The sequence below is a fragment of the Herpailurus yagouaroundi genome, unplaced genomic scaffold, assembly GCF_014898765.1.
Source record: "Herpailurus yagouaroundi ecotype Mexico unplaced genomic scaffold, PumYag 410, whole genome shotgun sequence".
Classification (NCBI taxonomy): domain Eukaryota; kingdom Metazoa; phylum Chordata; class Mammalia; order Carnivora; family Felidae; genus Herpailurus; species Herpailurus yagouaroundi.
The window spans coordinates 2,650,385-2,676,854 of NW_024412627.1; the positions used below are offsets into that span (position 1 = coordinate 2,650,385).

General features: G+C 57.1%; 2 protein-coding genes and 1 long non-coding RNA gene across 10 annotated transcripts in view; 1 reads left to right on the plus strand and 2 right to left on the minus strand.

The window, feature by feature from the left end:
• Positions 1–6,482, minus strand: part of ATP2A1 (ATPase sarcoplasmic/endoplasmic reticulum Ca2+ transporting 1) — a 15,807-nt gene extending 9,325 nt beyond the window's left edge. For both annotated transcript variants that reach the window (XM_040463614.1, XM_040463615.1), the window contains exons 1-7: positions 6,167–6,482; positions 5,805–5,822; positions 5,319–5,401; positions 3,811–3,915; positions 2,977–3,115; positions 963–1,043; positions 19–104 (exon numbers count right to left, since the gene is read on the minus strand). In XM_040463614.1, the coding sequence (XP_040319548.1) occupies positions 19–104; positions 963–1,043; positions 2,977–3,115; positions 3,811–3,915; positions 5,319–5,401; positions 5,805–5,822; positions 6,167–6,284 (630 nt within the window). In that variant the 5' untranslated portion in view covers positions 6,285–6,482. The remainder of the gene's footprint in view (positions 1–18; positions 105–962; positions 1,044–2,976; positions 3,116–3,810; positions 3,916–5,318; positions 5,402–5,804; positions 5,823–6,166) is intronic.
• Positions 5,812–10,456, plus strand: LOC121022473 (uncharacterized). The gene is made up of 2 exons (XR_005786961.1): positions 5,812–5,906; positions 9,849–10,456. It is a non-coding gene; the product is annotated as an uncharacterized LOC121022473 (long non-coding RNA).
• On the minus strand, positions 10,434–18,683 carry SH2B1 (SH2B adaptor protein 1). 7 transcript variants are annotated; one of them, XM_040463618.1, is made up of 9 exons: positions 18,563–18,683; positions 15,527–16,553; positions 15,142–15,243; positions 14,802–14,893; positions 14,514–14,689; positions 12,653–12,865; positions 12,257–12,468; positions 11,974–12,145; positions 10,434–11,217 (listed from the first exon to the last, which is right to left on the minus strand). In XM_040463618.1, the coding sequence occupies exons 2-9, from the start codon at positions 16,463–16,465 to the stop codon at positions 10,841–10,843; spliced, it is 2,283 nt and encodes a 760-aa protein (XP_040319552.1). In that variant the 5' UTR covers positions 16,466–16,553; positions 18,563–18,683; the 3' UTR covers positions 10,434–10,840. The 7 variants fall into 7 exon arrangements, with proteins under 7 accessions (XP_040319552.1, XP_040319553.1, XP_040319550.1 ...); XM_040463619.1 differs by lacking the exon at positions 18,563–18,683 and adding an exon at positions 16,922–18,449; XM_040463622.1 differs by lacking the exon at positions 18,563–18,683 and adding an exon at positions 11,399–11,498 and having other exon boundaries at positions 11,089–11,217; positions 15,527–18,449.
• Positions 18,684–26,470: the final 7,787 nt, after the last annotated feature.

Below are 26,470 nucleotides of genomic sequence, written 5' to 3' on the forward strand. Positions count from 1 at the left end.
TGGCCCTGCATGGCTCACCGAGAAAAGCATGTTCTTCTTATCCTGGTTGACAGCTCGGGGGTCAGGAACAGGGTCTGTGTGCTTGATGACAGATACGGACTCGCCTGTGGAGAAGGAGCCAAGGGGTTTTCGGATGACATCATGTCCTTCTCCCATCCTTCCCGCCCCTAACTCCCGCCCTGCTTGGCAGGACAGGGCCTGGTAAGGACCAAGCAGCCGTTCTGGGGGACGTCTGAACTCTGGAAAAAGCGATGGGAAATCCATTGCACTTAGAGTAAAAGTTGACCTGAGTCCCAGCTTAACCACTTACAAGCTGCATAAACTGGGATCTCTTAACCTCTGTTCCTCTGTAAAATGGAGGCAATATATATGTAGACTTCGGAACAGGGTCTTGGCGAACGTCGAACGAGCTGACGTATGTGAAGGTGCACAGTCAACGACAGAGCACGTTCTTAGGAAGGAGACGTCCCTACCGTGCCTCCCTCACCCCACTGGGCAGGGGCTCAGGGAGCTGCCCCGGGCCGGCCCATCCTTGCCTCTTTGGCCCACAGGGAAAGCTCAGTGGCTCTTCACCCTCCCTCTCCCAGTGGAGAAACAGAAGCAGCTGTGGTTTTAACCATCCAGACCCTCCGTCATGTCCTAGAATCTATGGTTCCTCACTTGGGGGCTTTTGAGGGAACGGGAGAGTTCTCTGGGTGTCTGAATGCCCATGAGGAAGGACGGGGTCAATGACCATCTGGAGAGTGGACCATCAGCATAAACATCCTGCCCTCTCCCATGACCCCTTGTTTCAGGCTTGCGACAGTGAACAAAGCTGAGCCACTCTGAGTGGGTCGTGTTGCTGGGTGTTCTCTGTCATCCACCTGGAATTTCCTCCCTGTGTGTCCCCTCAGCTCCCCGCCTCATCACATCCTCCCCCCCCCACCCCTGCATGAAGCATCCTCCCACCCAGGCCCCCGGACCCGTCAGGATGGACTGGTCAACCCGGAGGGTGGTGGATTTGATGGACAGGATCCGGATATCTGCAGGCACTTTGTCGCCCACTGTGGGAAGAGCAGACAAGAGTGAAGTCAGTTGAGGAAGGAGTTTTCTTCCTTCCCAAGAAAAGCCCAATCTTCGTCTCATTACCTTACCTCGTCCTTCGGGTCGCCAGGGCTGGGTGCCCACCCTGGGCTTGTGTCAGGCCCTTGGTGTGGGTTGCTGAAGCCCTAGCAAGCACCCCCCCCCCCAACATTCATTCCAATTGCCCCCTTGTCGCTTTTCTCCCCCTGGGGCTGTGAGCCCGTGAGTGGGCCCTGGGCACTGCCTGGCACATAGCACGTGCTGGATAACGTGCACCGAGTAGCCAAAAGGAAAATTAGGAATGGTCCAGTTGTGTGACGGGACAGCAAAACAGAAAGGGAAACAAGAGGGAGAAAAGTGAGGAGAGAAGGGCAAGAAAAGAACTCAAGAAAACGGTAAGTTTGAGGGACGCGCATCCGGGGGAGAGAATGCCATGGAATCATGGGGCAGGGGAACAACAAGAAATGGGAGAAAACATGGAAATTGAGAAAATCAGTGTCAAGCAGGACAAAAGCTGGAGCAAGGGGGAAGGGGGAGAAGGGGAGAAGCAGGAGGAGAGGGAGGAGCCGCAGGGGCAGAGGGCGCAGGTCCAGCAGGGCCTGGCGGAGGCCACACGACCGCACGCACGTTAGAAACCCGCCAGGCCCTGGTCTGAGCACCTGAGGGAAGGCAGGAAGCCTCGGTGAGTGAGCTGGGGAGATGGTGGGAGAGCAGGGGAGGTCTGCAGGAAACAAGGAATAGGGGGTGGGCTGGGGAAAGCCGAGCAAGCGTGGGGCAGGCCACGGGAGATCCACGGGGGTGGGTCAGTACGGGGAAACCACCTCGTGGGTGGGCTGACAAGGCGGGTAACGCCCCCCTGGACTTCAGGGCCTCTGGGGGGGCTAATCACCCCCCAGAGGCTCTGCTAATCCCGCCTGGTCCCACAGATGGTACTGGGGACAGGGTTCGCGGGGCCGTTTCCCTTTCCCTGTTTCTAGGGTCCCTCCTCCTATGCGGGAGGAAGCTGACGGAGGAGGGAGGAGGTGGCCACGGAGTTGGGCGGGACACCCTGTCACCCAAGCCCCAGCGATATTTATAGACGTTCATGGCACTGACTCCAAACTGTCACCGTGGCAGGGCGGCCCTGTAATGGCGCAGCGGGGTCTTCAGCCCGCCCTCCCTCCCTCTCCCCAGGTTGTCCATGGTGGCAACTTGGGAGTCTTGTGGAAGGAAGGAGGCCTAGATCCATCCCCCTATGCCAGGGCCCTAGAGATGTGGGAAGGCCTGTGCGGGGCCAATATAAAAACCGCTGAAGGGGGCAGAATCCCAGTAATCTTAGCCACCCGGCCCCCACCCCTCCCTGGTCAGGCATTAAGTGTCCCTCACCGAAGAGGCGGGGCCCCTCCTTGAGCTCCCTCCTCCCAGGTCTCGTGCTCCCTGCTGGGCCCTGAGTTTCCCTTACATGGTTGGGGGCTTGAGCCTCCGGCCCCCCTTCTCCCTTCTACCCTCACTCCTTCCCCTTCAAGAGGCCTCAAGGGCACTGAGAGGTCAAGATTTAAAGCTGACCAAGCTTGGGGGTGGGTGGAAGGAGCGGGAAGCCAGGCTTCGGGAGGGGGGTGGAGACGGGGCCATTGGCAGGGACTAGGTTCCACCTGTTGCTTGCAAGTGCTGGGTGAGAGGAGGGGGAGCAAGGGGTCCGCCTGGAGCGTCAGGGACAGGACTGGCTGTTCCTGCTGAGACTCTGACGGGGAGGGGTGCTGTGGCCACAGTGCCCTGGGGTGACCTCCCGAGGAGTCTGGGAAGGAGAGGCAAAAGTTCCACCATCCTGGCTACCTCCCGGACACCAGAATCAGCGGCCCCCACCCTCAACATACACATCCTCCCTGTCTTGAACTCAAGGCCTCCCTTCCTGGACCACTCACTCCCATCACTCACCAGCCACCTCCACAATGTCCCCAGGGACAATGTCCCGAGCCTTGATCCTCTGTACTGTCTTGCGGTCAGCCCGGTAGACTTTCCCCATCTCGGGTTCATATTCCTTCAGAGCCTCAATGGCATTCTCTGCATTACGCTCCTGGAGGGATAGGGTGGAGGAGAGGAGGGTCATCAGAGGGAGGAAGGTTGTAGAAGGGGAGGGGACTGGCTGGGGAGGATTAGGGTCAGGGGCCAGAGTCCTCGGAGAAACAGGGACAGGACAGAGGAAGAGCAGGTTATGCAGCCCTGACTTCTGGCATAGGGGAGTAAGACACACCTACCACGTGAAGGTAGGTGTGTGTGTCGAGGAAACTGTCACTTATGGCTGAAAACAGGTAAGGATGTTCAGAGGAGAGAAGAAAAGGGAATCAAAGAAAATCTGAAAGCAAGGGGCAGGAAAAGTAGAGGGTGGTAAGGTAAGAAGGAAAATCAAACTACATTTATTGAGCTGCTACTATATGCCAGGCACGGGGCTGGCTACTTCACACTCATCCTGGTACATTTCACCACAACTCTGAGGGACAGGATTGTTAACCCCACTTTATGAATGAGGAAACTGAGGCTGAGAGAGGTGAAGGAACTTGCCTGGGTTATCCAGCCAGCAAGTGACAGTGGGAACACCAGTCTGGGGGGCCCCCCCCCCTTTCCCACACTCCATCCCCTTTCCAAACCTGGCATTAGGAACAGAGAACAAGGCAAGCCCAGAGGAAGTGACGGAGGAGGAGGAGACTGGGAGGGAGGATGGCTTCATGTTTAGTGTCAGGATGTAAGGACTGAGGCGGGGTCACTGCTAACCTGCCAAACCCCCACGATGGCATTGGCAATGAGGATCAAGAGGATGACAAAGGGTTCAACAAAGGCAGTGATGGTCTCTTCACCTTCCTCGAACCAGGCCAGCACCTGGGAGCAGGGGAAGGGAGAATAGCAGGTGATAGAGCCCCCCGAACACATAAAGAAAGGCAGTGAGGCTGCGAAAGTGTGCAGGAGGCAACAGGGCTGGGCATCACGCGGGTACCGCAGCCCCGCATGTCTGAGGTCCTACGCGCTCCAAAGTGCAGACTCATAGGGGCACAGCCACTGCTGTTATGCAGCGGGAATGTGCAGGTGTAGACGTGTACAGCTCGGGGTTTAACTGGGAATGCTTTCGGATTTCCCTGGCCGAGCTGTTGGCCTGGAAACAAAGCTCGCAGGACACCCAGGCCAGCGACCCCCCACAACCACATCCATCCCATGGGAGACAAAACTCCACAGGGAAAACTCTGTGGTCCTCGCAGACGCTGACCCCCCCCCCCCGCCAGCCCTCCCCAACAGCCCAAGGCAGGGAAGCTCCAATTTCATGAGGGAGCAGGAGGGGGGATAGTGTTACGGGGCCTCCTGTACACACCCCACCCCAGCTGTTGCCACTGCCAGGCAACAGCTACAGGCAAATGTCAAGGAGCAAATCTGAGAAGGGAGAAGGGAGGCCCTGCCAGCTAGTACTCAGGGGCCTCCAGGGCCTCCATGACGGAGAGCAGGGGACAGGGAGACATCTTGGCCCCCAGTCTTGTCTTCCAGCAGGACTAAGATGTTAAGGAAGAAACTCTAAAAGATGGGCTGCTGGAGTGCTCGGTGTCGAGGGGGGCTCCTGGGCCAGACAGGTGTTGGTCCTGCCGTTAGGAGGGGCCCGGCGAGGGCGAGTAAGGTCAGGCCAGCGGGGTGAAGGGGGGGGGGGGGGGCAGGAGTCCCAGTCTGGACAGCGGGGCCGGAGCGAAGCCCGGAGACAGGTAAGGGGTCCGGCTGGGCCTTCTGGCACATCTGGGGGCACCCTCACACCAGCAGCTCTTTCCCGCCTCTGGGAGGGAGTCTTTGCCCTGACCAATCGGCGCCGAGAGGGCGGGGCAGGGGGGCCAGGAGGCTCGGGGATTGGTGGAGCGGCTGTGCGCCCCGGGGCATGCCGGGAGCGGCGGTGGCCTGAGCGCAGCGGTGTCTGAGCCCTGAGCCGGGGAGCCCAGCGTTTGGGTGGGGTAACCCGAGCCCTCGAAGCCCTTGAAGCTGCGGGGGTGGCTTAGCTTCAGTGTTTTGGCCGAGAACACCCTTAAAGCTTAAAATAAAACCTGCCTGTGGGGTGTGGGGAGGACCGAGGCGTATGCGCATCAGCACGCCCCCCCCCCCCCATACCCTCCTCGGCTCTGGTTTGGGGAACAGGATGCCGAGGGCTTGGACCAGAGGGGCCGGAGCCCCCCGCTCCGCCCCCCGCCGCCCCGTGGATGCTCCAGATCCCCGACCCACACCCCGGCCGGCCCCAGATGCCCTCCCACACTTACGAAGGAAATGCAGGCGGCCAGGAGAAGGATCCGCACCAGGAGGTCTTCAAACTGCTCTATCACCAACTCCCACAGGGACTTCCCTGGGAGAAGAGGCAGGGGAGGGGGCCCCCACGGTTAAGGTCTGGTGGATGAATGGCTGGGACTCCAGGTGCAGGCTGGGATCCAGGGGCTGAGAGTGGCCTGATTTCCACAGCCTAAGCAGGAAGGTTCTGGGGGTGATGGGCAAGCCGCTTGGTACTGAGAGAAGGACTGAGGGAGCTCGCCAGGAGTCCAGAAACCGGCTCCCCAAAGTTGTGGTTAGTTGTTCAAGGGCTGGAGTCCTCACAGAGAAAGTACCTGGAAACTCCTGCCCCCAGCCAGCCTTTATTTAACCTTTGGGGAGGGTATTTGCCCCAGGAGTCAGTCGGGAGAAGGTGGGGAGAAGGGAGTGGGGGGTGTGGGGAGGAGTGTCATTAAGAGAGTCCAGAGATTCCAGTAACTTACCTTCCTCAGCAGGGAGCTCTACCCAGGGAAAAAGAAGAAAAAGACACATTCATTTGGGGCTCAGTCTGATGTGCCCCCCCCCCCCCGGATTCTGTGGCTAAGGTAAGAGAATCAGGTCACCAAAAGGGCATCTGAGGTTCACCAAGGTCATCCCAGAAAACCTCCCAAAACTCTGAGCCTCAGGGACCCTGTTTTGTCAGTATCCTCTTAACCCCTGCAGTCACCGGACCATGGCCAACCTCTTCCCTGAGGTACTCGGGAGGGAGAGACTCCAGTGTGTCTAAGTGTGTGAGTGTGTGTCTATGTCTGTGTTGTGGGGGAGCAAGAGGGCGTTACCAGCCTTTCATCTAAGAGACACTTACCATTGGGGCCGTATTTCTCTAGGTGCCGCTTCACTTGGTCCGGCGTCAGGCCTGTAGTCTCGCTCACCCCAAAATAAGCCAGACATTCTTCTGTGGTCTTGGAGTGTGCAGCCTCCATTGTGCTCCCTTCCTGGGGGCCAGGGGGCGGTGTGCTCCTTCTGGGGAGTTCTCACGCGTTGGGGGTCTTCCTCAGTGCGTCCAACTGCCTGTTTGTCTGGGTTTCTTGTTTTTTCTCTCCTGCCCCCCCCAGGATTTTCTTCCCTCCACGAAGCTCTGACCCCTGTCCCACTTGCAGCAGCCGGCCACCCCCCCAGCCCCCAGCTGGTCCTTATGAGGGAGTAGGGGGGGCCAGGCTCCCCCCGCCCAGATCAGGGATTGGCTGGCTAAGACTCCGGCAGGAGGGGTCAGAAGAGAGATATTTCTGCTGACAGAGGGGGAACAGTGGGGCTGCAGCCTGAGATGTCACTCATGAGGGAAGCTAAGGTGGCCCCAGCCCCAGGGAAGGGGGGGGCAGGGAAAGACTTCACTTTCTGTCTTCTGCTGACCCCTCCCCCAATTGCCTGGACTTCCTTGGTTGTACCGAACTTCCTGTTCCAAACTCATGCCCCCAGTTCTTCCCGACTTCTACCCTCAGGCCTCCACCCTTCTCTTTCTCCGACCCCCATCCCGTTCCACCTACTCTCAACCTGTTTCTATTGTGACAGTCTCCTTCTTCCTCACCCAGTCTGCAGATACTCCAACCTTCAGGGGACTGGAGAGGAGGACAACATCCTTTTGGGGGCCAGAGGAAATGGTTCTAGAGGGACAAGGGGAAGTAGGGAGGGGAGAGGGTCAAGGGGACAGGGCAGAAGATGGTAACCCTACCCTCGGGAGGGGTTGCTGCAGCCATCAACAAGGGATTTAGTGTCCAAGCCCTGGTGAGCAAAGCCAGGACTGCCTGTCTCTCCCCCAAACTACCCCCCCCCTCCCCATTGCTCTAACTCAGCCTCTGGGAATGTAGCCTTCGGGGGCCCCCCCATCCCTGATAGGGAATCCCCCCCCCCCAAGAAAATGGGATACCCAGACAGCCAGGTAATCCAAGAGGCTACAGAATGTGCTGATGGCAGAGGGAGAGGGATAAATGTTTCAGGTTGGGGGCGGGAGTCACCCCCAGTCATGGAATGAGGGTCACCTCATCCCCCACTGTATTCTTTAATTCAAGGGGCTCACATGGCAGACCCCAGATGATGTGTGGTCTGCACTCCCCCCGACCCTGAAGTATCTCCTCCAGGGGAGAGAGGATCAGAGCTGCTCAGGTGCCGGGCACATCCCACAGGAAGAGGCATGAGGGAGGAAGGGGTGTCAAGGGAAGGGGGCTGGCAAGCTGGATAGGGTAGAGGTCCCAGACGGGAGGAATGGGGAGGGGGCAGCTCGATGGGGACAGGTCTAGGGGAAATAAGGACAGAACAGAGCTGGGGAAACAGAGACAGGGCTGCCCGGGTCAGAGGGAAGTCTGAGGAGCAATGGGGAAAAGGGACAGCAGGGAGCTGGCATGCGGCAGCCAGGTGGGTGGGGGCCCAGGGCTGGGTGCAAAGCCACAAGTTGTTGCTGAGCGGCTGGCCTTGGTGTCAGCTTCCTGGTAGAAGCAGCTGCTCTGAGCCCCCCACCCCCACCCCTGCTCCGGGATGGGGGCGTCTTTTGGTTGCTACCAGGGCAGCTGCTGGAGGAGCAGAGGGTAGCCTGGGCTGTGGGCAGGGGAGGTAAAGGAGGGCGGAGAGAGGAGAGGTTCAGTGAGAGTAGCAGTGGAAGGTCAGGGAAGGGAAGAAGGAGCCTCAAGTCCTTCCTGCGTCTAGGCCTCCGGCTTCCTAAGATGGACAGTCAGCAGTCCAGGCCACAGAAAGGGTTCTCCAGGCTGCTTCCCTCCCTGGCACTCAAGTTCGTAAGCAGACAATGGCAGAGGAGACGGCGAGCAAAGGAAAGGGAAGCCTCACTTTGGGGGAGCGGGCTGGCCAGCAGGGGTGGGGGGCACTTAAGGATTTAGCCCCCCATACTTATCCTTCTCTCTGCCTGGACTTGGGGGGGAGGGGAGCCTTCTGGGTGAGTTGAGGACACGGTGCTCCTTCTGTCCCCCTTTTCATGGTTCTAACAAACCCCTCCCTTAAGCTGTGACCTGGGGATGGGGGCTCAGACAGTGGGGTCACATCCACAGGCACCTCCATCTGGCCCAGCACCCACCTTCTTAGGCCAGAATCAGGCTCAGCATCTGCCAAGCCTTTTGGTGCTCTCTGGCTTCTCCCCGCCACCACCTGGAGAAGTGACAGGGGCACAGTCTTAAAGGAGCAGGAATGCCCAAACATGGAGAAGGGGGGGAAGACTGGAGGGATGGCAGCTTCGAGGGAGTTGAGAGCAGGAGGCCGAAGGGAGGAAGGCTTTACAGGACACTGCTGCCAGCCGGGCCCTTTAAGGTGACTCCTACCTCCCCCAACTTCCCAGAGGGAAAGCTGAAGCCAGAGAGGGAGAGCCACACGACAAGAGCTGCAAAAGGCTGGCCGTCAGGGAGCCTGGGGGTGCGGACCGGGAAGGCACTGGTTCTCTTGGATCCCTCCCGCTGGGGTCTCCAAGCCCACGGTTGTGGGTGTGCCTCCCCTCCTATGAGGGCTGAAGCTAATGGGAGAGGCCTGGTTCTGAAGGACAGGGACATAGAGCCTGGCCACTCCCTGACCGGTCCCAAACTTCAGCTCAACCATCCTTATAGCAAGGCTAGAGGGAAACAGTCTCTGAGGCTCTTCCAGCCAAGATATGCAGGTCCTGGAGTGCGGGGTGCTCCTTGTCCCCCTCCCCCACCCACTTCAGAAGGCAGGTTCCTGACGCTGGCGGGGGTTTAGGGGGAGGGGGAGCCTCATAGCACCAGTTGCTGCTAGATTAGGAGGGGATCATGTCCTCCTTACCCTGGGGCGCCACAGCCTTCACTCACCACCTCACTTTCCAGAATACAGCACCCAGATGTCCATACCATCCCCTCCTTTGCAAGGTCAAGTCTATCCCCAGTCTCCTGAGGCCAAGGTTTGGGGGAGCCCCAGGGGTTAGACAAAACTGGGAGAGCCAGCAGGCTTCCCCCAGCTAGCCCCCAGCCTGGGTGGCCTGTGAGCCCAGCTGTCTCCTGTCCATCTCCCAACAGGACGCAAGGCCCAGAATAGCAAGGTCATAAGCATGGGTAGGGCCTCCTGGAGGTGGGGGAAACGGTGGCTGAGGGGCGTGAGAACGTAGGCTCCCTGCTTCCCCGGGGAAGGAAGGTGAGAGGCAGCGCTGGGTGGAGGTGAGGAGGGGAGAGGACGAAGCACAACAGGCGGGATTCTTCGGAACCCGGCCCCTCCTTGTGGACACCCACCACCCACAGGGCTGGGAAACCCATGGCTGCAATTCAGCTCAGAGAGCAGAGCCTGGGTTTAATGGGGGCGCTGCAAGGAGTGAAAGGGGTTGCAAACTCCTGCCCACGGGGCTGGGAAGGCCACGTGAGTGAAGTGGGCCAGTAGGGATGGAGCAGATGTGGAAAGAGAGCGGAGGAGCACGTGAGGGTGGATCTTCTGATTTTCTGGAGAAGCCAGTCATCTGAACTTGTAGGTGAAATCCCAATGGAAACACTATCCAGGCCAAGCAAATCATATCAGCAGCTCCAACCCAAACGAAACTTCCCATTTTACAGGTGAGGATACTGAGGCCTGGCGAGGCTAACACCTGGCCTAGGCCAAACAGCAAAGGAGAGGAAAAGCTAGGAGTGGAAGCCAGTGCTCTCTGTCATCTACCCCCCAGCTTCCCAGCCTGGCCCCGAGAAGGGGAGCAGCCAGCCTGCCCTGGGCCCCTCCGCAGCCAGACTCTGTGGCTGCCACGTTCAACCTCTCCCAACACGGCCACTGTGCCCCAACCCCGCCCCCACGATCTCCCTCTGCCTGCTTTCTCCCTCGGGTGGGGAGCCTTAACTGAAGAACTTAGAGCAAGAAGGGTCCTTGGAGGTTGCCGATCCTGCTGTTCACTGTCCGGTCCCGTTAAGAGAACTTGGCCGCAAACCCCGAGAAGCACTATTGGGCTCTGCACTTACCGCTCAACAAACAGGACCGCCCACGGGGGAGCAATGGGCCGAAAGCACAGGGCTAGAGGGCAACAGGGACTTGACCTGACACAGCCTTCTGGCCTCTCAGCTCTGGAGCGGGCAACGCCGAGTGGGCTGCTTTCCTGCCCCACCTGCCCCAGCCCCCGCTGCAAACAGTGGCCACAGCCATCACGACGGAACTGAGATAAACCCTTTTATTTATTTATGCTTCTCCATTTTGTTTAAAACAACAACAACAACCACCTTAATATAACGGACAGCCCTTCCCCCTCACCCTTCCTCGGGCTGGGGGGGTGGTTAATGGGGAAAAGGCCCCCAGGGGTGGGGCTGACCATAAGAGCCCCTCAGGGAGGTAATGGAGCCCAAATCCCCTGCCCAGGGGATGGGGCACCTGTAGTGTACGAACCGGGGAGTTAACAGGGCTCTTGAACCTCTTCTTGTACCAACATATATGCCCTTGGCGTCAAGGGTCAGGAAGCACGTGGGGAGGGGATTCCTACCGCTCCTCTACATCCCTGCCCAGCCCCAATCTCATGAACTAAGGGCTGGGGAGCAAGAAGAGTGGAGAAAGAGCGGGGTAGGGTGTCTCACACGAAGGAGTACTGGTTATTAATGGCTCTGGGATGGCCCCCTTCTTCTCCATCGCCCCCTAGTGGTAACTGCTGCAGCTGCACCATTGGGGTGGCCCCGGGGTCCCCACCAGATCCAGCGCCTCCCGGGGCCTCCGTGCCTGGTGCTACGGCCTCTTCCAATTCAACCACGGGGACCAGCTCAACCACGGGGACCAGCTCTTCCTGGACCCCTCCACTGCCCGCTTTCTCTTTCTCTTGCCTCTCTTTGGCTGCTGCGGCTGCTGCTGCCGCCACTTCTGGCGCCCCCGACGCCTCTTCTGCCCCAGGATGTGGGGGATCTGTCCATGAAGGGGGTTCAGGGGGCTGGGGTGGGTCATGGGAGGTGTTCGGTTCTGGATAGGAACGGTAAGAAGACAGACTGTGGAGGGGAGGCCAGCTCTTGCGGCGGCCTCCCCTGCACTCATCCCCCCAGAAGCCACGTGCTATCTCCCCCACATCCCGTCTCCTGAGCAACCCCCCCCCCATCCATGGAAGATGGATCATGGGCGGCGGTGAGAGGAGGACCACACTTACACACAGTCACTCGCTCCGAAGGGCATGAGGGTGGAGGAGGCATCGGGGTAGCATCGATCTCCCTCGCACACCCCTGCATGGCTCCCGGCCTGCTCCCGGCCTGGGGGAGGGGGAGGGGCAACGTGGGGACAGATGGGACGTTGGGGTGGGGAAAAGGAGAGATCAGACAGGGACGTCAGACATCGAGGGAGGAGGGAGGAGGGGGGAGGGGGATCAGACCGAGCATCCCCCAGGAGGGCAGGCCCAAGGTGAGATTGTGACAAAGGGCAAAGACAAGGCTGGAGAGGACTGATCCAAGAGACACACAGATGATGGAACAGAGGGGTCTGATGGAATGGGGATGCACCGGCCCAGCTTCTGCTTCCTCCCGGCTCCAGTGAGGAACCTCTGCCTCCCTACGTCCTCAGTGTCCTGCTTCCCCTCCGAAAGCCCAACACCCAGGAGCCTGCTCTGCCCTACTCTCCCTAACGAAGCCTCTCCTCCTCACAGCCCCCCGCCCCGTCTTGCTGGCACACACACCTCCTCGCTTCTTGGGTGCACGGGCACCTCCTCCCCTGCAGACCTGCTCTGCTCACCCTGCTGTCGCTGGGAGGACACGACATAGCTGACAAGAACAACGTCACTGGAGCCTCCAGACTCCAGAGGGATGGGGTGCACTCGGAAATGCTCGAGCATATCGAAAATGGACTGGAACCACAAGTGCTGGACCCGGCACTGACCCTCCTCGTTCAGCGACAGGCGCAGGTGCTGAGGGCAGGATGAGCAGAGTGAAGCGGGAGCCCCTCTCCCCTGCACGGCCACGTTCCCCCACTCCACCCGCGGGCTCACTGCGTGCCGCACGGCCTCTTCCTCACTCACCTTGGCCTTGCCCTGGAAGTTGAAAGTGAGGACGTATTCACCCCGTCTCGTCTCACTCTGACGTACCAGGAAGACGCCATGGGAGCCGGTGCCTCCGGCCAGCACTAGCTGGGCGGCCTTGAGTCGAGAGAGCATCCCGTGGAACCAAGGATACCCTGAGAGGGGCTGGTCCCCTTCACCTCCCTCTGACTCCCCCTGGAACAGGAATGATCCTTCAGGAAGGAGAGAGGGAGGGAAACCGGGGTGTCAGGGAAGCCTCCCCCATCCTGGGAGAAGAAAAGCCTTGCTTTCCCCTCACACATCACCTCCCTCCCCCGGGTCAGATCCTTCAGGATCCCGAGAGGAGAGTCTCCCGAGGGCGGGCAACCGGGCCTGGACGCAGACACACACTCTCACCTCTGGTACCTGTGGCCGTCTCCGGAGTGTCCAGGGGTGGGTAGGGAGCTGAGAGGGGATGGGCTGTGCCTGCTGGGGGTCCCTCTTCGATGGGGATACGGGGGGGCAACTCTGGGGGAAGCAGTTCCATGGAGTCAAAATGGGAGGCGGCGACGGAGGCGGAGCTGGGGGAGATGGACGCCGAGGGGCGGTCTGAGAGGCCCCCGTAAGCCCCTGGAAAACAAGGGAGGAGGGCCAGGTTGAGAAGCCGAGAAACTACTCTCTGCCAGGACCGGTCGGCCACCAGCCAGTCTGTCCTGCGCGCACCGGCACGGTTGGCCGGCCGGCCGGGATGCCGGGTCCTTCTGTCGGCGGCGGCCGCTGCTATTCTCCCCCTCTGGCTCCTGACTTCGGCCTCAGGCCCTGCTGAGGGACCACAGACGGACCGTCCGGAGGGCCTGGAGTCCAACGCACCTCTAGTTTCTCGGAATCGACAGCTGAAACGACAGCGACTGTCGCGGAGGTGGGCGTCGCGAAGAATCCCTCGGATATTTTCGCATCACATAGGGTCCTTTTCCGGCCTTCAGGACCAACTCTCCAACCCTCAGAGACGTCAGAGATCCTCCTACCGATGTGCCCAACCTAGGCGACCTGACCTTCACGTTAACTCGTGTCCCTGTGCCCTCCATGCTAGCCTGAGCATCCTGTCCGATTTGCCCAGGGCTCCCGGGCTCCCCCGCCCCCATTGCAGGGCTGTGCTCTCGCCCTCTGCCTCCTCCTCCAAGCCCTGTTCTTTCCTCTCACCTCCTCTGTGTAGTATCCTGTCTATCCCACCTTCCCCGACTCTCCACTTCCTCTGAGCTCCCGGGAAGCTCTCTGCCTGTGCTGCTCAGAGAACACTAAGTACAGGCTCTCCGTGTCAGCGTCCTGCTTTCCAGAGGGAGCGAGAGCCCGTCAACTCAACTAGACCGGGAGCCCACGGAAGGCAAGAAGCTCGTCTCAGGCATCTCCGGGCTCCCCTATCCTGCCCCAGAGCCTCGCACTAGGTCAGGGAGGTAGCAGGGCGTTGCTGAATGTCTGCCGGTGGCAGGCCTGAGCCTACGGCAATGGCGTACGTTGTCAGCGCTCAGAAGACAGGTGTAGTGGTGCAGGAAGCGGACCGGCGTGGCCCCCGTCTTTGTCAGTGACTCTCAGGTGACCTCAGAAAAGCCATTTCCCCTCCCTGGTCTTAGCTGCCTGAGGGGTCTGGAAACGAGGAGATTGGACCTAATGACTCGTAAGGTCCATCCTAGCTCCAACATTCTTTAACCCATTTGTTTCCTCAGTGATCACAGCCAGGCACCATGAACCCTAGACCCAGAACAGAGGAGCAGGAGAGAGAGTATAACGGAGTCTACAAAGGTGAACTGGGCCAGGCAGATGCACGTCTTTGGGCGTGCCTGTGTGTGGGTAGGGCCTGTGCATCTTTAGTCAGGCCAAGAAGTACAGAGTCGAGAGAAGATCTCGTGCTGTTGACACGTGTACAGAAATGCACGGTAAGAACAAAACAAAGATGTGTACAAAGTGTTCCGGGAGCTCAGAGAAGAGAACCACTATGTCCAGCCAGAGTGGACATCTGCACAAGGCTTACGGAAAAGGAGAAAAGGCCGGACACGGAAGGCTGGACGGGAGTTCACCTGGGGTTCGTGCGAGGCGGCGATGGCGACGGTTCTAAGTGGCAAACTGCGGTGTGGCACGTACGGGGACAAGGGACGGGCAGTCGGTGGGTGACAACAGGCGGCTGAGGGGTGGGACTGGGGTGCGCGGTAGAGTCGGGAGGGAGGGCCTGGGCCTGGCACGGTGGGGTTCTGAAGTTCACAGCGCTCTAAGGCTCCGCCCTTACCCTGCGACAGGCGGTCATTGCTCTCGCTGGGTCCCAGCAGCAGATCCTGGCTGGGCAGGCTCTCTGAGTGATTGAGGCAGGGCAGCTCCAGGCTGTCTGTGTTCTCCCTCGTAAGGAATGAGGTCCCAGGGGCCAGGGGGAGGGTCATGGGGCGGGGACTGGTAGCGGGGCAGGGTCTGCAGAGACAGGGAAAATGATGTTGTGAGACAACTCACCAGTGACAGCCCCAAGGTTGCTCCCCACCCCCACCGGGTCCCCTCAGTGACAGCAGTCAGGCCCCTCACTCACCCCGGGCTCAGGCATTCTTGGATGTCAGACACCCAGGCCTTCACATGTAGAGCATCAACTGTCTCCAGGATGTACTCGGAGGGGCCTTCCACCTATGGGGAAAAGAGGAGGCCCACGGGCCACTTCCAGGTCCGGAGGCCCTTAGCCACCCCTGCTGACAACAAGAACACCCTCCCCCCCTTTCCTCCTCCCGGAGGGGCTACTGCCCCAGACACACTCTCGAGCCCCTGGGCAACATACAGGCCACCTCCTGTCACCAAGTTCCTTGTTTCAGTGTGCTGTCCTAGCTTTCTCCCCGGAACAAGCGCTCCCCGAGGGGGCAGGAGCCCAGAGCCCCTACCTTAACCACAAACGTGTTCTCCCGGTCAGGCATCTCCAGGGCTGTGGTTGTCCGCACGTCTGTGATGGTAGAGCAGGGAATGCTGAGTCGAGGCCGAGATGCCTAAGTTGGGAAAGAAAGCAAGAGCCAAACTTTCGGTGTGCAGGGACCCCCTTTCACTTCCCTCCAGAGACCCATCTTTCCTCCCAAGCCCTAAGGGAGTCAGACAAAGGACCACAGCACTACTTTTGCGGTCCTGCCCACAGCTGCTCCCCCAGAGTCAGGAGCTTTAGAAACCAAAGCGAGCAGGGCTACGCGTGTGGGCTGTCCCACTCCGGTGGCTCAATCGCCCCGCTCCCGGTGGTTCCCCACCCTCCTCGGTTCCCCACCCTCCTCGGGGCCTCACCTTGGGCGGTACAAAGAACTCCAGACGGCTTCCTCCTCCTCCTTCTCCTTCACTTCGCAGCAGTAAGCGACACTTCTGCCACTGAGGCTGCCCTCCTCCCCCTGAGGTAGGCCCAGCTGCCCCTCCTCCCCGGCCCACTCCGGCTGGGTCCGGGGCTGCCTCTTCAGCCCCCATGAAACTCAGCAGCTCTTCCCTCTGCACCATCCCTGCTCCATCCTTCAAGGCCCCCCCGCCCCGACTGAGTCTCAGCCTCTCAAATCGGTGAGTCCATCTGTCCCCGGGGGATGTTCCATCACTAACCAGTCCCCTGCCAATGGTCGCAGCCCCGCCAGAGGAGTTGGAGTTGCTGTTTCCACCCAGGACTGGGGGGCCCGATGAGGTCTCGAGGGGCCCAGCTGGGGAGGGTGGGTCAACGGTCCCCCGCCACTGCAGGATGCCGCGGACTGAACCGCGGACCGAGCGACCCACGGAGCGGAGAGAGAAGCGTTTCTTTAGCTTCGGCTTCGAGGAGGTCGTAGAAGAGGAAGAGACTGAGGAAGGGAGGGGGCCGGCCAGGTCCTCAGATGATCGAGAAGGGCCCAGCACAGCCAGGGGCCCGCCCACCCTGCAGCTCTCAAGGGACAGGTCGTGTGGCGGGATCTCCACACCGGGACTCAGGGGAGCCAGGATGGGTGGTGAGAGGGAGCCGGAGGCCCGGGCCACCTCAGCTTCAAAATGCTGCAGGAAGAGCTCAGCAAAACGGCGGGAGAAGGCAGCCTCAGCCCCGGGCCCTGCATACTGGGGGTGGGAGGCCAGGTAGAGGCGAAAACGGCGGGCAAAATCCAGGGCGGCAGCCCGGGCGTGGGACTCACAGAACTCCCGCCAACTCGGGGGAGGGGGTGGTGGCAAAGGGGGAGGGGAGGGGGAGGCCCCGTCCTCCGGGGAAGGGGCACCATTCATGATGGTCCCCAGGAGGTGGAGAGGGGGAGCCTGTGGGGAGGGCAGCAAAGAGGGAAGCGGCCAGAAGACACGGGGTGAGCGACAGCAGCTGCAGAAGGAAGAGAGGCACATACACCGAGTCACTGCTGAGGTGGGACCGGGGGCAGAGCCCCACCCCGAGCGGACTCCCCACTCTGGTCTGGACTCCTCGGAAAGCAGTGGGGAACACACCACACCGCCTCCCTGCCCTTTCCCAGAGCCTCACACCCCACACACCCCATTCAGCTGGCTCCCTGGGGGGAGGGAGGTGCACCTGCCCCGCTGCCTTCCCAACCCACTCCCCCTGGTTCTGGTTCCAGGAGCGACACGCGGCCGCAAAGCACCTGCCTCTAAAAAGGAGTCTTTACCACTCACACCACCTCCCTTCTCCAAAACAGGTCCTTCGAGGTTTAGCACATGCTTCCCATGTGTTCTTACCTTTCCCTGCAACAGGCTTTAATAACCTTGATAATAGGTGAGGAAACCGAAGCTCAGAGAAGTCTCAGAACTCCAAGTCTACGGTTTTGCCCACTGCATAGTCCTCGTCCCCAGGGACTGGCTGGACCAGCCTGTCACAGCCCCTCCCTGCCCCAGCTCTCAGGGAGCTAGGTCTGCAGCGCTTAGAGACCCTGCCTCGCACGTCCTGAGGTCCAGCTCTGGGGAGGGAGTCTGCTCAGTCAAGAGGCGGAATGGATGATGGACTGAAACCAGAACTGTCCTGAAAGCGGACCCCAGGGCCCAGCACCCCAGCACGGTGTGACAGAGGCTTGGAATGGCCACAGCCCAGTTCTTTGTGCCTTCAGCCTGGGGCCCAGAAGCAGCAGCACCAGGCAGCACCAGGCGGGGGAAGACTGTGGGTTGGGTCAGGGCAAGTCTTTCTTGGCCACAAAGTAAATAAAACATAACAGGGAGCTGGGGCCCTAGGGTTTCTCACTTCCTCTTCTTTCACTGGGGAGGGTGCCCTAAAGGCTGGTGAGCCTAGTGGTTAAGGCTGTGGGACGTGGAGTTGGACCTGGGATGAAATCCCAGCTCGGCCACCTATTAGCTGCGTGATCTTGAACAGATCCTATGTCCTCTCGGAACTGCGGGCGTGTATCTATAAAACAGAGCTCATGATCCCTAACTCCTAGACTCGCGGGGAGAATCAAACGGAACCTGTCAGGGCTTGGCAGAAAGCAAGCACACCATAAATGCCTGCCCCGTTATTACTATCTTTATGGGTTCCAATTTTTCCAAGAGAGAAATCAGAGAAAGGAAGAGGCTTCCCAAGCTCTTACAACTAGCAAGTGGCAGAGCTGGGCCTGGCATTTATAACCCATGGCTCTTTGTTAGTGTTCCTCCCCCATATTACGTTGGATGATGACTGGCACCAGGGCTGCGGGGAGGACAGCTCAGGAAAGTCTCCCGAAACCTCAGACTCCTGCTCAGACCCACAACCAGCGACCCCTCCCCTTCCTCCTTGGCCTAGATCCTACACATTCAGATGGCTCCAACCACAGGGACAATTCCAAACCAACGAGAAGCCAGGAGACGCAAGAGTCATGGAGCACAGGGGAACCGAGCCAAGAGGTGCAGACGCAGCAGGGAGAGCGATCTCCAGGCAGTGGCCACCTCGGCTCACACAGGCCCGCCCAACCCTCTGCACCACTGGCAGACCCGGCCCCCTTCAGGCCCGCTGACCCTGCGGCTCCTGAGCTGGTGACTCAGTTTCTCTTCTGCCAAGCAAGCCTCAGACACATTCCCCCGGTGCACCTGCCTCTGGGCTCAGTTCTGAAATTTCCCGAAGGGCGGGTGGTGGAGGGTGCAGGCTCCGCTCCCGGCTCGGACCCTCTGGGCCCGGTGGTCAATGCACTCCGACCCGACCCTACTCCCTGGACACCCTCGACCCGCCCATTCCCCGGGGCCGCAGCCGCCTCGGGACCAGCTCCGTCTGCTGCACTCTCCGGGGCCGAGCGCCCCTCCTGCCTCTGCCTCCACCCCCCACGCCCGCCCCCACCCAGGGCTCCTCTCAGGCGCCGAGGCCGGGTCGCGGCGAGGGAAGAGGTACTTGAAGAGGGGGGGTTCCGGTTCCGGTCCCACCTGCATCTCGGTCCCCGCGGTTAGCTCCGGCGGCGGCGGCAGCTCCCGCTCCCTGCCCCTCCCCCCGCACTCCGCGACTAGCTCCCAGGCCGCTTCTGCGCAGGCGCCGGGACCCCTTTTCCCGTCACCGAAGGAAGCGACCATAGAGAAGAGCTGCGAGAGGGAAGGGCACCTATACGCTCAGTTCCGCCACCTTCCTAGTCCGTGCAAACCCATCGAGTGCTGAGAGGGGGGTGACCCTCGGACGGCTGAGGGGCTTCTCCGCTTGCTCCTAAAAGGGACCCCAAAAGCAATCATGGGCAGGGGGTGGATGCCACCAGGCGGCCTCTCGAAGGAAAGTCGGGACAAAGGAAGAGGCGTCAACCACGAGAAGCCACTTTAGGGAATAGAGTCGCGAGGCCCTGGTGCAGGCTAGAGTAGCCACCGGGTACCGGAAACCAGCGAGATGAGGAGGCCCTTTCCAAGGCCCGCCGCAGCCTAGAGCGTCTGGCCCTGCGGCTGCGGGGTTCGCAGACACCGCCCCCGCGGAGCCCGGCGAGGGAAGACGCGGGTGACCTTGGTGGAGGCCCCGAGAAGAGGCGGAGCCTGAACTTACGACCTTGGCTTCCCGGAGGAAAGAGGTCTAGGAGGCTCCATCTGAGACGAGAAGTAAAGATGAAGGGCAGAAATAAAGACATCACTTTGGACGTGCTTGTGGGACGTCGCGGGGGGCAGGTGGACATACAGTGGACATACAGTCTGGAGCTCAGGAGAGACATAAAGACCAGACACAGAAATGGAGAATCATTAAGGTATAGAGAGCCCTTGAAATCATAAGCACAATGAGATCAGTCATCTCAGGTCTCTCGCTGACCCAGCTCCAACTGGCCTAACTAAGCAATAGGGGAATCTTGGCTGAAGCGATTGAAAAGAGCGGCTCTAGCTTCTTCAGGGACGGTTGAATAAAAGAGCCAAAAGATAGGAGAAACCTGTGGTTCTTCTCTAGGCTCTTCTTTCCCCATGCACTTGGCCTCACTCGCAGGCCTGCCTATCTCAGTGGTAAAATGGCTTTCTTTGGCTCCAAACTTAAGTCCTAATAGCTTAGCAACTCAAGTAGAAGCAGCATGCTTCTTTTCTGAGATTTGCAATCAAATTTCCAGAACTGACCTTAGCTGATTGGCTTGGATCAAATACTCATCCCGGAACACAAGAGACTGGAGATGGATAAATCCCCTGACTCACACAAGAATGTTTATTCAAGGCTGAGGCTGCCAGCTGGAGTTGGAAAAATTCGTTGTAGAAGGCAAGTTCCTGCCTAGCCAGCTGTACTCCCCCAGCTCTGCCTCTGCTCTAACCAAGCTGACATCAGCCCGCAGGTGGCCTTGGCTAAGGTCTTCATTGCTGTCTTTGTCCATGCATCTTCCCAGTTCGGAGGAGGATGTCAATTCCTCCCTCCTCCCTGAAACCCTTACACACACTTCCTCTGTAGTTTCCAGTGTCTGTAGTCTCTGAGGTTTCTCCCCGCTGTTTCTAGGAGAGAGGCACAGTTGAGGAATGCAGAAAGGCAAGGGTCTAGTGATGATGAGTTAGGTTTGGAAATGTGTCTCAGTTGTCCAATAAAACTTTCTGCAACGACAGATGTTCTGTATCGACACTATCCAATGTGGGAGCCACTAGCCGTGTGTAGCTATTGAGCACTTGAAATGTGGCCGGTGTGACTAGGGAATGGAATTTAAGTTTTAATTAATTACAGTAGCCACATGTAGGTAATGACGACTGTATTAGTGCAGGAGCGGTCAAGGACAACTAGGCGGAGCTGTCCAGCAGAGATAGAGCTACAGTGAGCTGCATAAAGCAGTTTGGTGGCGATCAGAAGTGAGTAGTGGTTGAAGCCACGGACATCAGTGAGAGTGTGCAGGCAATATCGGTAGAGAGAATAGGGCCCCAGACCTAATTCTGGAAAACAAGCCGCACTTAACAGGTAGGCAGCGACACGGGAGTAGAAAGCGCCGAGATGATGTCTTAGGTCACGTTTCCCAGAAGCACACCTTGAGAGGAGGATTTGTGTGCAAGTGATTTAGTCAAAAAGTGCTACCAGAAGAAACCAGTAAGAGTGGGAGAAGCGGGAGAGGGAAGGAAAGGAAACGAAGCAAACGTATGACCTCAGGCAGAGAGTAGTTCAACTTGATCCTGCAGGGGAGCTCTGGATGCAGGTTATGCCTCAGATTTGTCCAGAAACAAGGGACATATACCCACGTTCCTCAGCTTTTGACAAAGGGATATTCCTGGAGACATCAGTTTATCAAGGTGAAGCCCCCAGTGGCCTGAGGGCATTCCTCCAAAAAAGAAAAAAAGCTGGGCATTCTTACTCTCGGGAGAGAAACCACACAACAAAGTTGGGAGGGTGGGGCAGTTGGGCAGACACATCACAGGCAAACGATTAAAAAGGAATCCATGGTCCTGACATGGTCTCCTACAGAAAACATTGACAACTAATGACGTGTGGCCGTGAACAAACGGTCACGAAAGAATTCTTGAGATGTTTTTGACGCAAAGAGGTGCTTTTATTATAGCACGGGGACAAGACCCATGGGCAGAAAGATCTGCACTTTTGCTGTATGACGGTGGTGTTTATATGCTTAGTGTTCAAGGGGGAGGGGGTGTGCAGGGAGTATTAGATCACAAATGTTTTCTTCGAATTTCTACTCATAAGACCACTTTCGCAAGATTTCTCTGGTGCTTATCATTCGGTTCAATATTAACTATCGGTGAGATGTGCTGACAGTCACGAGACCCTTTAAGACTATAGCAGCCAGCACGTATTTGATCCTTGTCAGAACTCTGCAGGCTTTAGGTTAGTCTTCTAGGCTGAAGGTGAATATTTTTCTGCTTCTGTCCCTCGGCAACTTAGCGACTGCTCAGCAACTTCGGTGAGAGGGATTTTAGGGAAGTGGGAGAAGCAGAAGCCAAGTGGTGGTGGATTGAGGAATGAAGGTGAAGGTGAAGAAACAGGAGGAGGAATATGGAGAGCCGAGTCCTGAGGGAGACCTGATTACATGGAAAGTCTAAAGAGAGAGGATCCAGTAGAAAGGATAGTAATTGGAGTGAGGTTTGGGGGACGGTAGAACAATAGGATCCAGGACCCACGTTAAGCCAAAGTATTCATATAAAAGGGAGAAGCACTTCTTCCACAGGAACAGAGGATGTGATACTCAGGATGCTTTTAGCTACCAGTAACAGAGCATCCCCCCCCCCCCCAACTCAAGGTCTCAGCACGAAAAGAGGAGGAGCTTACTGGTTCACAGAATTGAAAAAAATCAAAGGTGGGATGACTTCGGGCATGGCTGAAGCCAGAGGCTCTTATAAACGTCCATTTGAACTTGGGTCTCAGTCTCCTAGCTCAGTTTTCCTCTGGACTGTCTTAATCCTTAGGCAGATGGTCCCCTCATGGGTGGCCAGATGGCTACCAGCAGCTCCAAGCGTACTTTCTACTAGCTTAACAATCGTCCTGGGGAAAGATCATAGCTTTCCCAATAGTTCCAGTAAACGCAACAGGGTTGAGTCTCATCGGCTCAGCTTGGGTCACCCGACTGTCTGCTGTATAGTGAAGAATTTGGTTTTTGTCCCAGCTTCCCGGCACAGAGCTTTTTTTTTTTTAATTTCTAAAAAACATTTGTTTGTTTATTTATGAGAGAGACAGAGAGAAGGAGAGAAAGAGAGAGGCAGGGAGAGAAGGAGACAGAATCCCAAGCAGGCTCCACAGAGCCCGACGCAGGGCTTGGACTCCTGAACCACAAGATCATAACCTGAGCCCACATCAAGAGCTCAACCGACTGAGCCACCCAGGCACCCCCTGGCACAGAGTTTTTGCTAATGAGGTAACTGATGGCAAGCCCCTAGATAGCTTCAGGCACTAAGCTGGTCACCAGAAAGACTAACTTTGTGATTAGAGGCTTGGGATTTTTAAAAGTTCGTTTATTTATGTAAATAATCTCTACACCCAACGTGGGGCTCAAATTCACTCCCCCTCCCCCAGACCAAGAGTCACATGCTTTTCCGACTGAGCCAGCCAGGCTCCCAAGAGGTTTGGGATTTTGAGGCAGCTGGACCCCTGCCTTCCCTGGAGATTGAGTTCAGTCACATGGCGAGGACTTCATCAATCACGTCTAAGAAATGAAATGAAAAACTCTGGGCACTGAAACTCAATGGGGCTTCCTGGTTGGTGACCACATTGATGTGCCGGGAGGGTGGCATGCCCTGGTTCCATGGAGGGCACGCAAGCTCTGCCTGTGGACCCTCCCAGACCTCACCTCACTCTACGTGATCTTTTCATCTGGCTGTTGCTAATTTGTATCCTTTACTATAAAACTGTGATCCTAAGTGTTTTCCTGCATTCTGTGAGCTGTTCTAGCAAATTATCACACCTGAGGGGGGTCATGGGAAACTCCTGCATCTGGAGCAGGTTGGTCAGAAGTGAAGACGGATGGGACTCCCCTTGCAGCTGGCGTCTCAAACGGGGACATTCTTGTGGAGGAGGGAGCCCTTACTTGTGGGGTTTGAATTAACTTTGGGTTAGTTAGTTCAGAGTTAGTGCCAGAACTGAACTTCAGCACACCAGCTCGGGTTGGAACAAAAATACTAACCCTGAACCAACATTTGTGATCACAAGGGTAGATGATGCTGATTGGTAAAGCGCTGGATCACGGACCCGTCGTCTGAAACTGGGATGGGCTGAGCACTGCGGAGTGTGGCTCTTCAAAGGAAAGCTAGGGTCTCTGTCAGAAGGGGAAGTGGTTGCTTGAGGGATTCTTCTGGAGGTCATCTTGACCCTAGCGCCCCCCTGGCGCCAAGAGGTGGGGATTTCTCCTATTTTGTCTTCTTTCCTGGGATGTCAACTTCAGCTTTGGTGCTTTGGTCAGGACCTCCTGCCCCTCCACATCATACTGCGCTCAACCAGGGTATTTTGACAACACAAAGTACTCTCGCTTCGCTTAGGCTCTGCCTCTGAACCCACAGGCACCATTCCCCTCGCTTCCGCCAGTCTTTCTCCTTCTAGTTTCACGCTTCAAGGGGTGGCCTCCTGGAGGAAGCCATGCACAGCCAACCCAGCTAGGCCGCCTCTGAAGTGCCTTCTACTCAGTAGCTTTTGTGTGACATTCACAAAGCACTTGCAACCGGAATGTCTCCAGTCGCATCTGAGTGACAGGGGTGTGATCAGAATTCGGTGTCTGGAAGGAAATCCAGGGCCAGGAGCGGGGTGGGTAGTGACTGGAAGCAGAGAGGAGGCTGGTGCTGACCTGGCCAGGGCAGTACAGTGGGGTTAGAACCAAGGAGAACGTCCAAAGAGATCGCTGAGGAGGCACTTCCAGGCTGGCCGGTGGGGAAGACTGAAGAATGCCCTTGAGCTTCCAATAGGTCTGCTGAATGCACTAGGACAAAGTTCTAGGTTCTGGTGCCCCGTCTGTCACTGAGTTGCTGGCTAGCCCAGTACTTATTTCAGTGACATCAGACCCCACACTCCCTTTAGAGGTTACAGCTGTAAGAAATCCTAGAGATCGTAAAATTTAACTTCATCACTCCATCCCCATTTTATAGATAATAAAGCAAGAGCTTCAAAAGTTGCAGTGGCTCACCTTTATCTTTAGCGTGAACTTGAATTCATAACTTGCTTGCCACTGAAAACGTCAGGACCCTTAATAAGCCCAACGCAAATGCTCAACTGAAATACTTCAACACATAATTCCTTCAACCAATGGTTCTTCACCTGCGTGTCAGGCACTGTTCTTGGGGTAAAAAAGCAGCTCTTACTGTCATGACCTGGTGAGATGGAAAACAACTTCAACCCCACAAACCAACCAACAGGCAAACTGAGAAAATAATTTCCGATATTTAGGGGCTATGAAGAAAACCAAACAGGACCACTGATGTAGAGGGGAGCTGGGGGCTACTTTAGATAGAAAAGGTAACAGTTGGGATGCCTGGGTGGCTCAGTCGGTTAAGCGTCCGACTTCAGCTCAGGTCACGATCTCGTGGTCCGTGAGTTCGAGCCCCACGTCGGGCTCTGGGCTGACGGCTCTGGGCCTGGAGGCTGCTTCCGATTCTGTGTCTCCCTCTCTCTCTGCCCCTCCCCCATTCATGCTTTGTCTCTCTCTGTCTCAAAAAATAAATAAACGTTAAAAAAAATTAAAAAAAAAAAAAAAGGAAAGGTGACAGTTGAGGGGGACCTTAATGGCGGAAGAAATAGCCTGGGGGGAAAGCCACAGGGAAGGACGCTGCCGGAAGAGGAAACAACCACTGCAAAGAGCCTGAGCTAGAAACAATCGTGGGAGGTCTGTGGAACAGAAGAATGGCCAGTGTGGCCAGGAGAGAGGGTGGGGGAAATCACAGGAGACAGGCTCCAAGAGATGGGCCACAGGGAGGAGTTTGGATTATTAATTTTATAACAGCTTTATTGATATATAATCCACCCACCATACAATTTGGCCATTTAAATTACGGGTTGGGATTTTGTTCTACGTGTTGTAAGGAGTCATGGAGGGGGGGTTAATTTCTGATCCACATTTTATTTATTTAAACTTTATACATTTCAAAGGGAATCTTTATTTTTATTTATTTTTTTAAATTTATTTAATTTATTTTTTTTTAAATTTTTTTTTAACGTTTATTTTTGAGACAGAGAAAGACAAAGCATGAATGAGGGAGGGTCAGAGAGAGGGAGACACAGAATCTGAAACAGGCTCCAGGCTCTGAGCTGTCAGCACAGAGCCTGACGCGGGGCTCGAACTCACGGACCGAGAGATCATGACCTGAGCCGAAGTCGGCTGCTTAACCGACTGAGCCACCCAGGTGCCCCTTTATTTATTTTTTACAGTAAACTCTATACCGTGTGGGCCTCGATCTCATGACCGTGAGATGAAATCAAGTCACGTGCTCTACTAACTGAGCCAGCTACGTGCTCCTTCCGATCCACATTTTATTATCTTTTTTAAATGTTTATTTCTTTTGAGAGGGACAGAAAGGGTGTGAGCAGGGAAAGTGCGGAGGGAGAGAGAGAATCCGAAGCAGGCTCTGTGCTGTCAGCACAGAGCCTGACCCAGGGCTCGAGCTCACAAACTGGGAGATCGTGAAGCTGAAACCAAGAGTCGGGACGCTTAACCGACTGAGCCCCCCGGGCACCCCCTGATCCATATTTTAAAGCCTGGTCTGACTGCTGTGTGGAGGGTGGATTGGCCAGATATTGAGGGGAACGGGAGCTGGGAGACCCATTGTAGAGGCCAGGGAGCTAACCTAGGTGACAGAGGATTCTGGACCGAACCACAGTGTCAACAGTGGAGACAGACAGAAGTGGTCACCTTCAAGGTATGTTTTGGAAAGATGACCAGCAGGACTGGGTGCTGGTGCTGTGTGTATTCAGATGTGTAAGCACACAGCCTGGGGCGAGCGGAGGGTCGTGTTTTGGACACGTTATGTTTGTAGCACCACGTGGTGGCACCCTTGGAAGAAGCCTCATCCATGGTTCAAGTGCAGTCATTCAGAGGCCTACAGTGGCCAGGCAGAGGATACAGAGATAAAGGAAGCCCAGTCCTGGCCCTACTCAGGCCACTCAGTCTCAGAGAGGGGAAACCAAGAATTAGGCCTCAGGGTATTACATGCTGTGAGACAGCTTATCTGTTAGGATGTATTTGTTGTGTTTTTTTTTTATAAATTTTTTTTTCAACGTTTATTTATTTTTGGGACAGAGAGAGACAGAGCATGAACGGGGGAGGGGCAGAGAGAGAGGGAGACACACAGAATCGGAAACAGGCTCCAGGCTCTGAGCCATCAGCCCAGAGCCCGACGCGGGGCTCGAACCCACGGACCGCGAGATCGTGACCTGGCTGAAGTCGGACGCTCAACCGACTGCGCCACCCAGTCGCCCCAGGATGTATT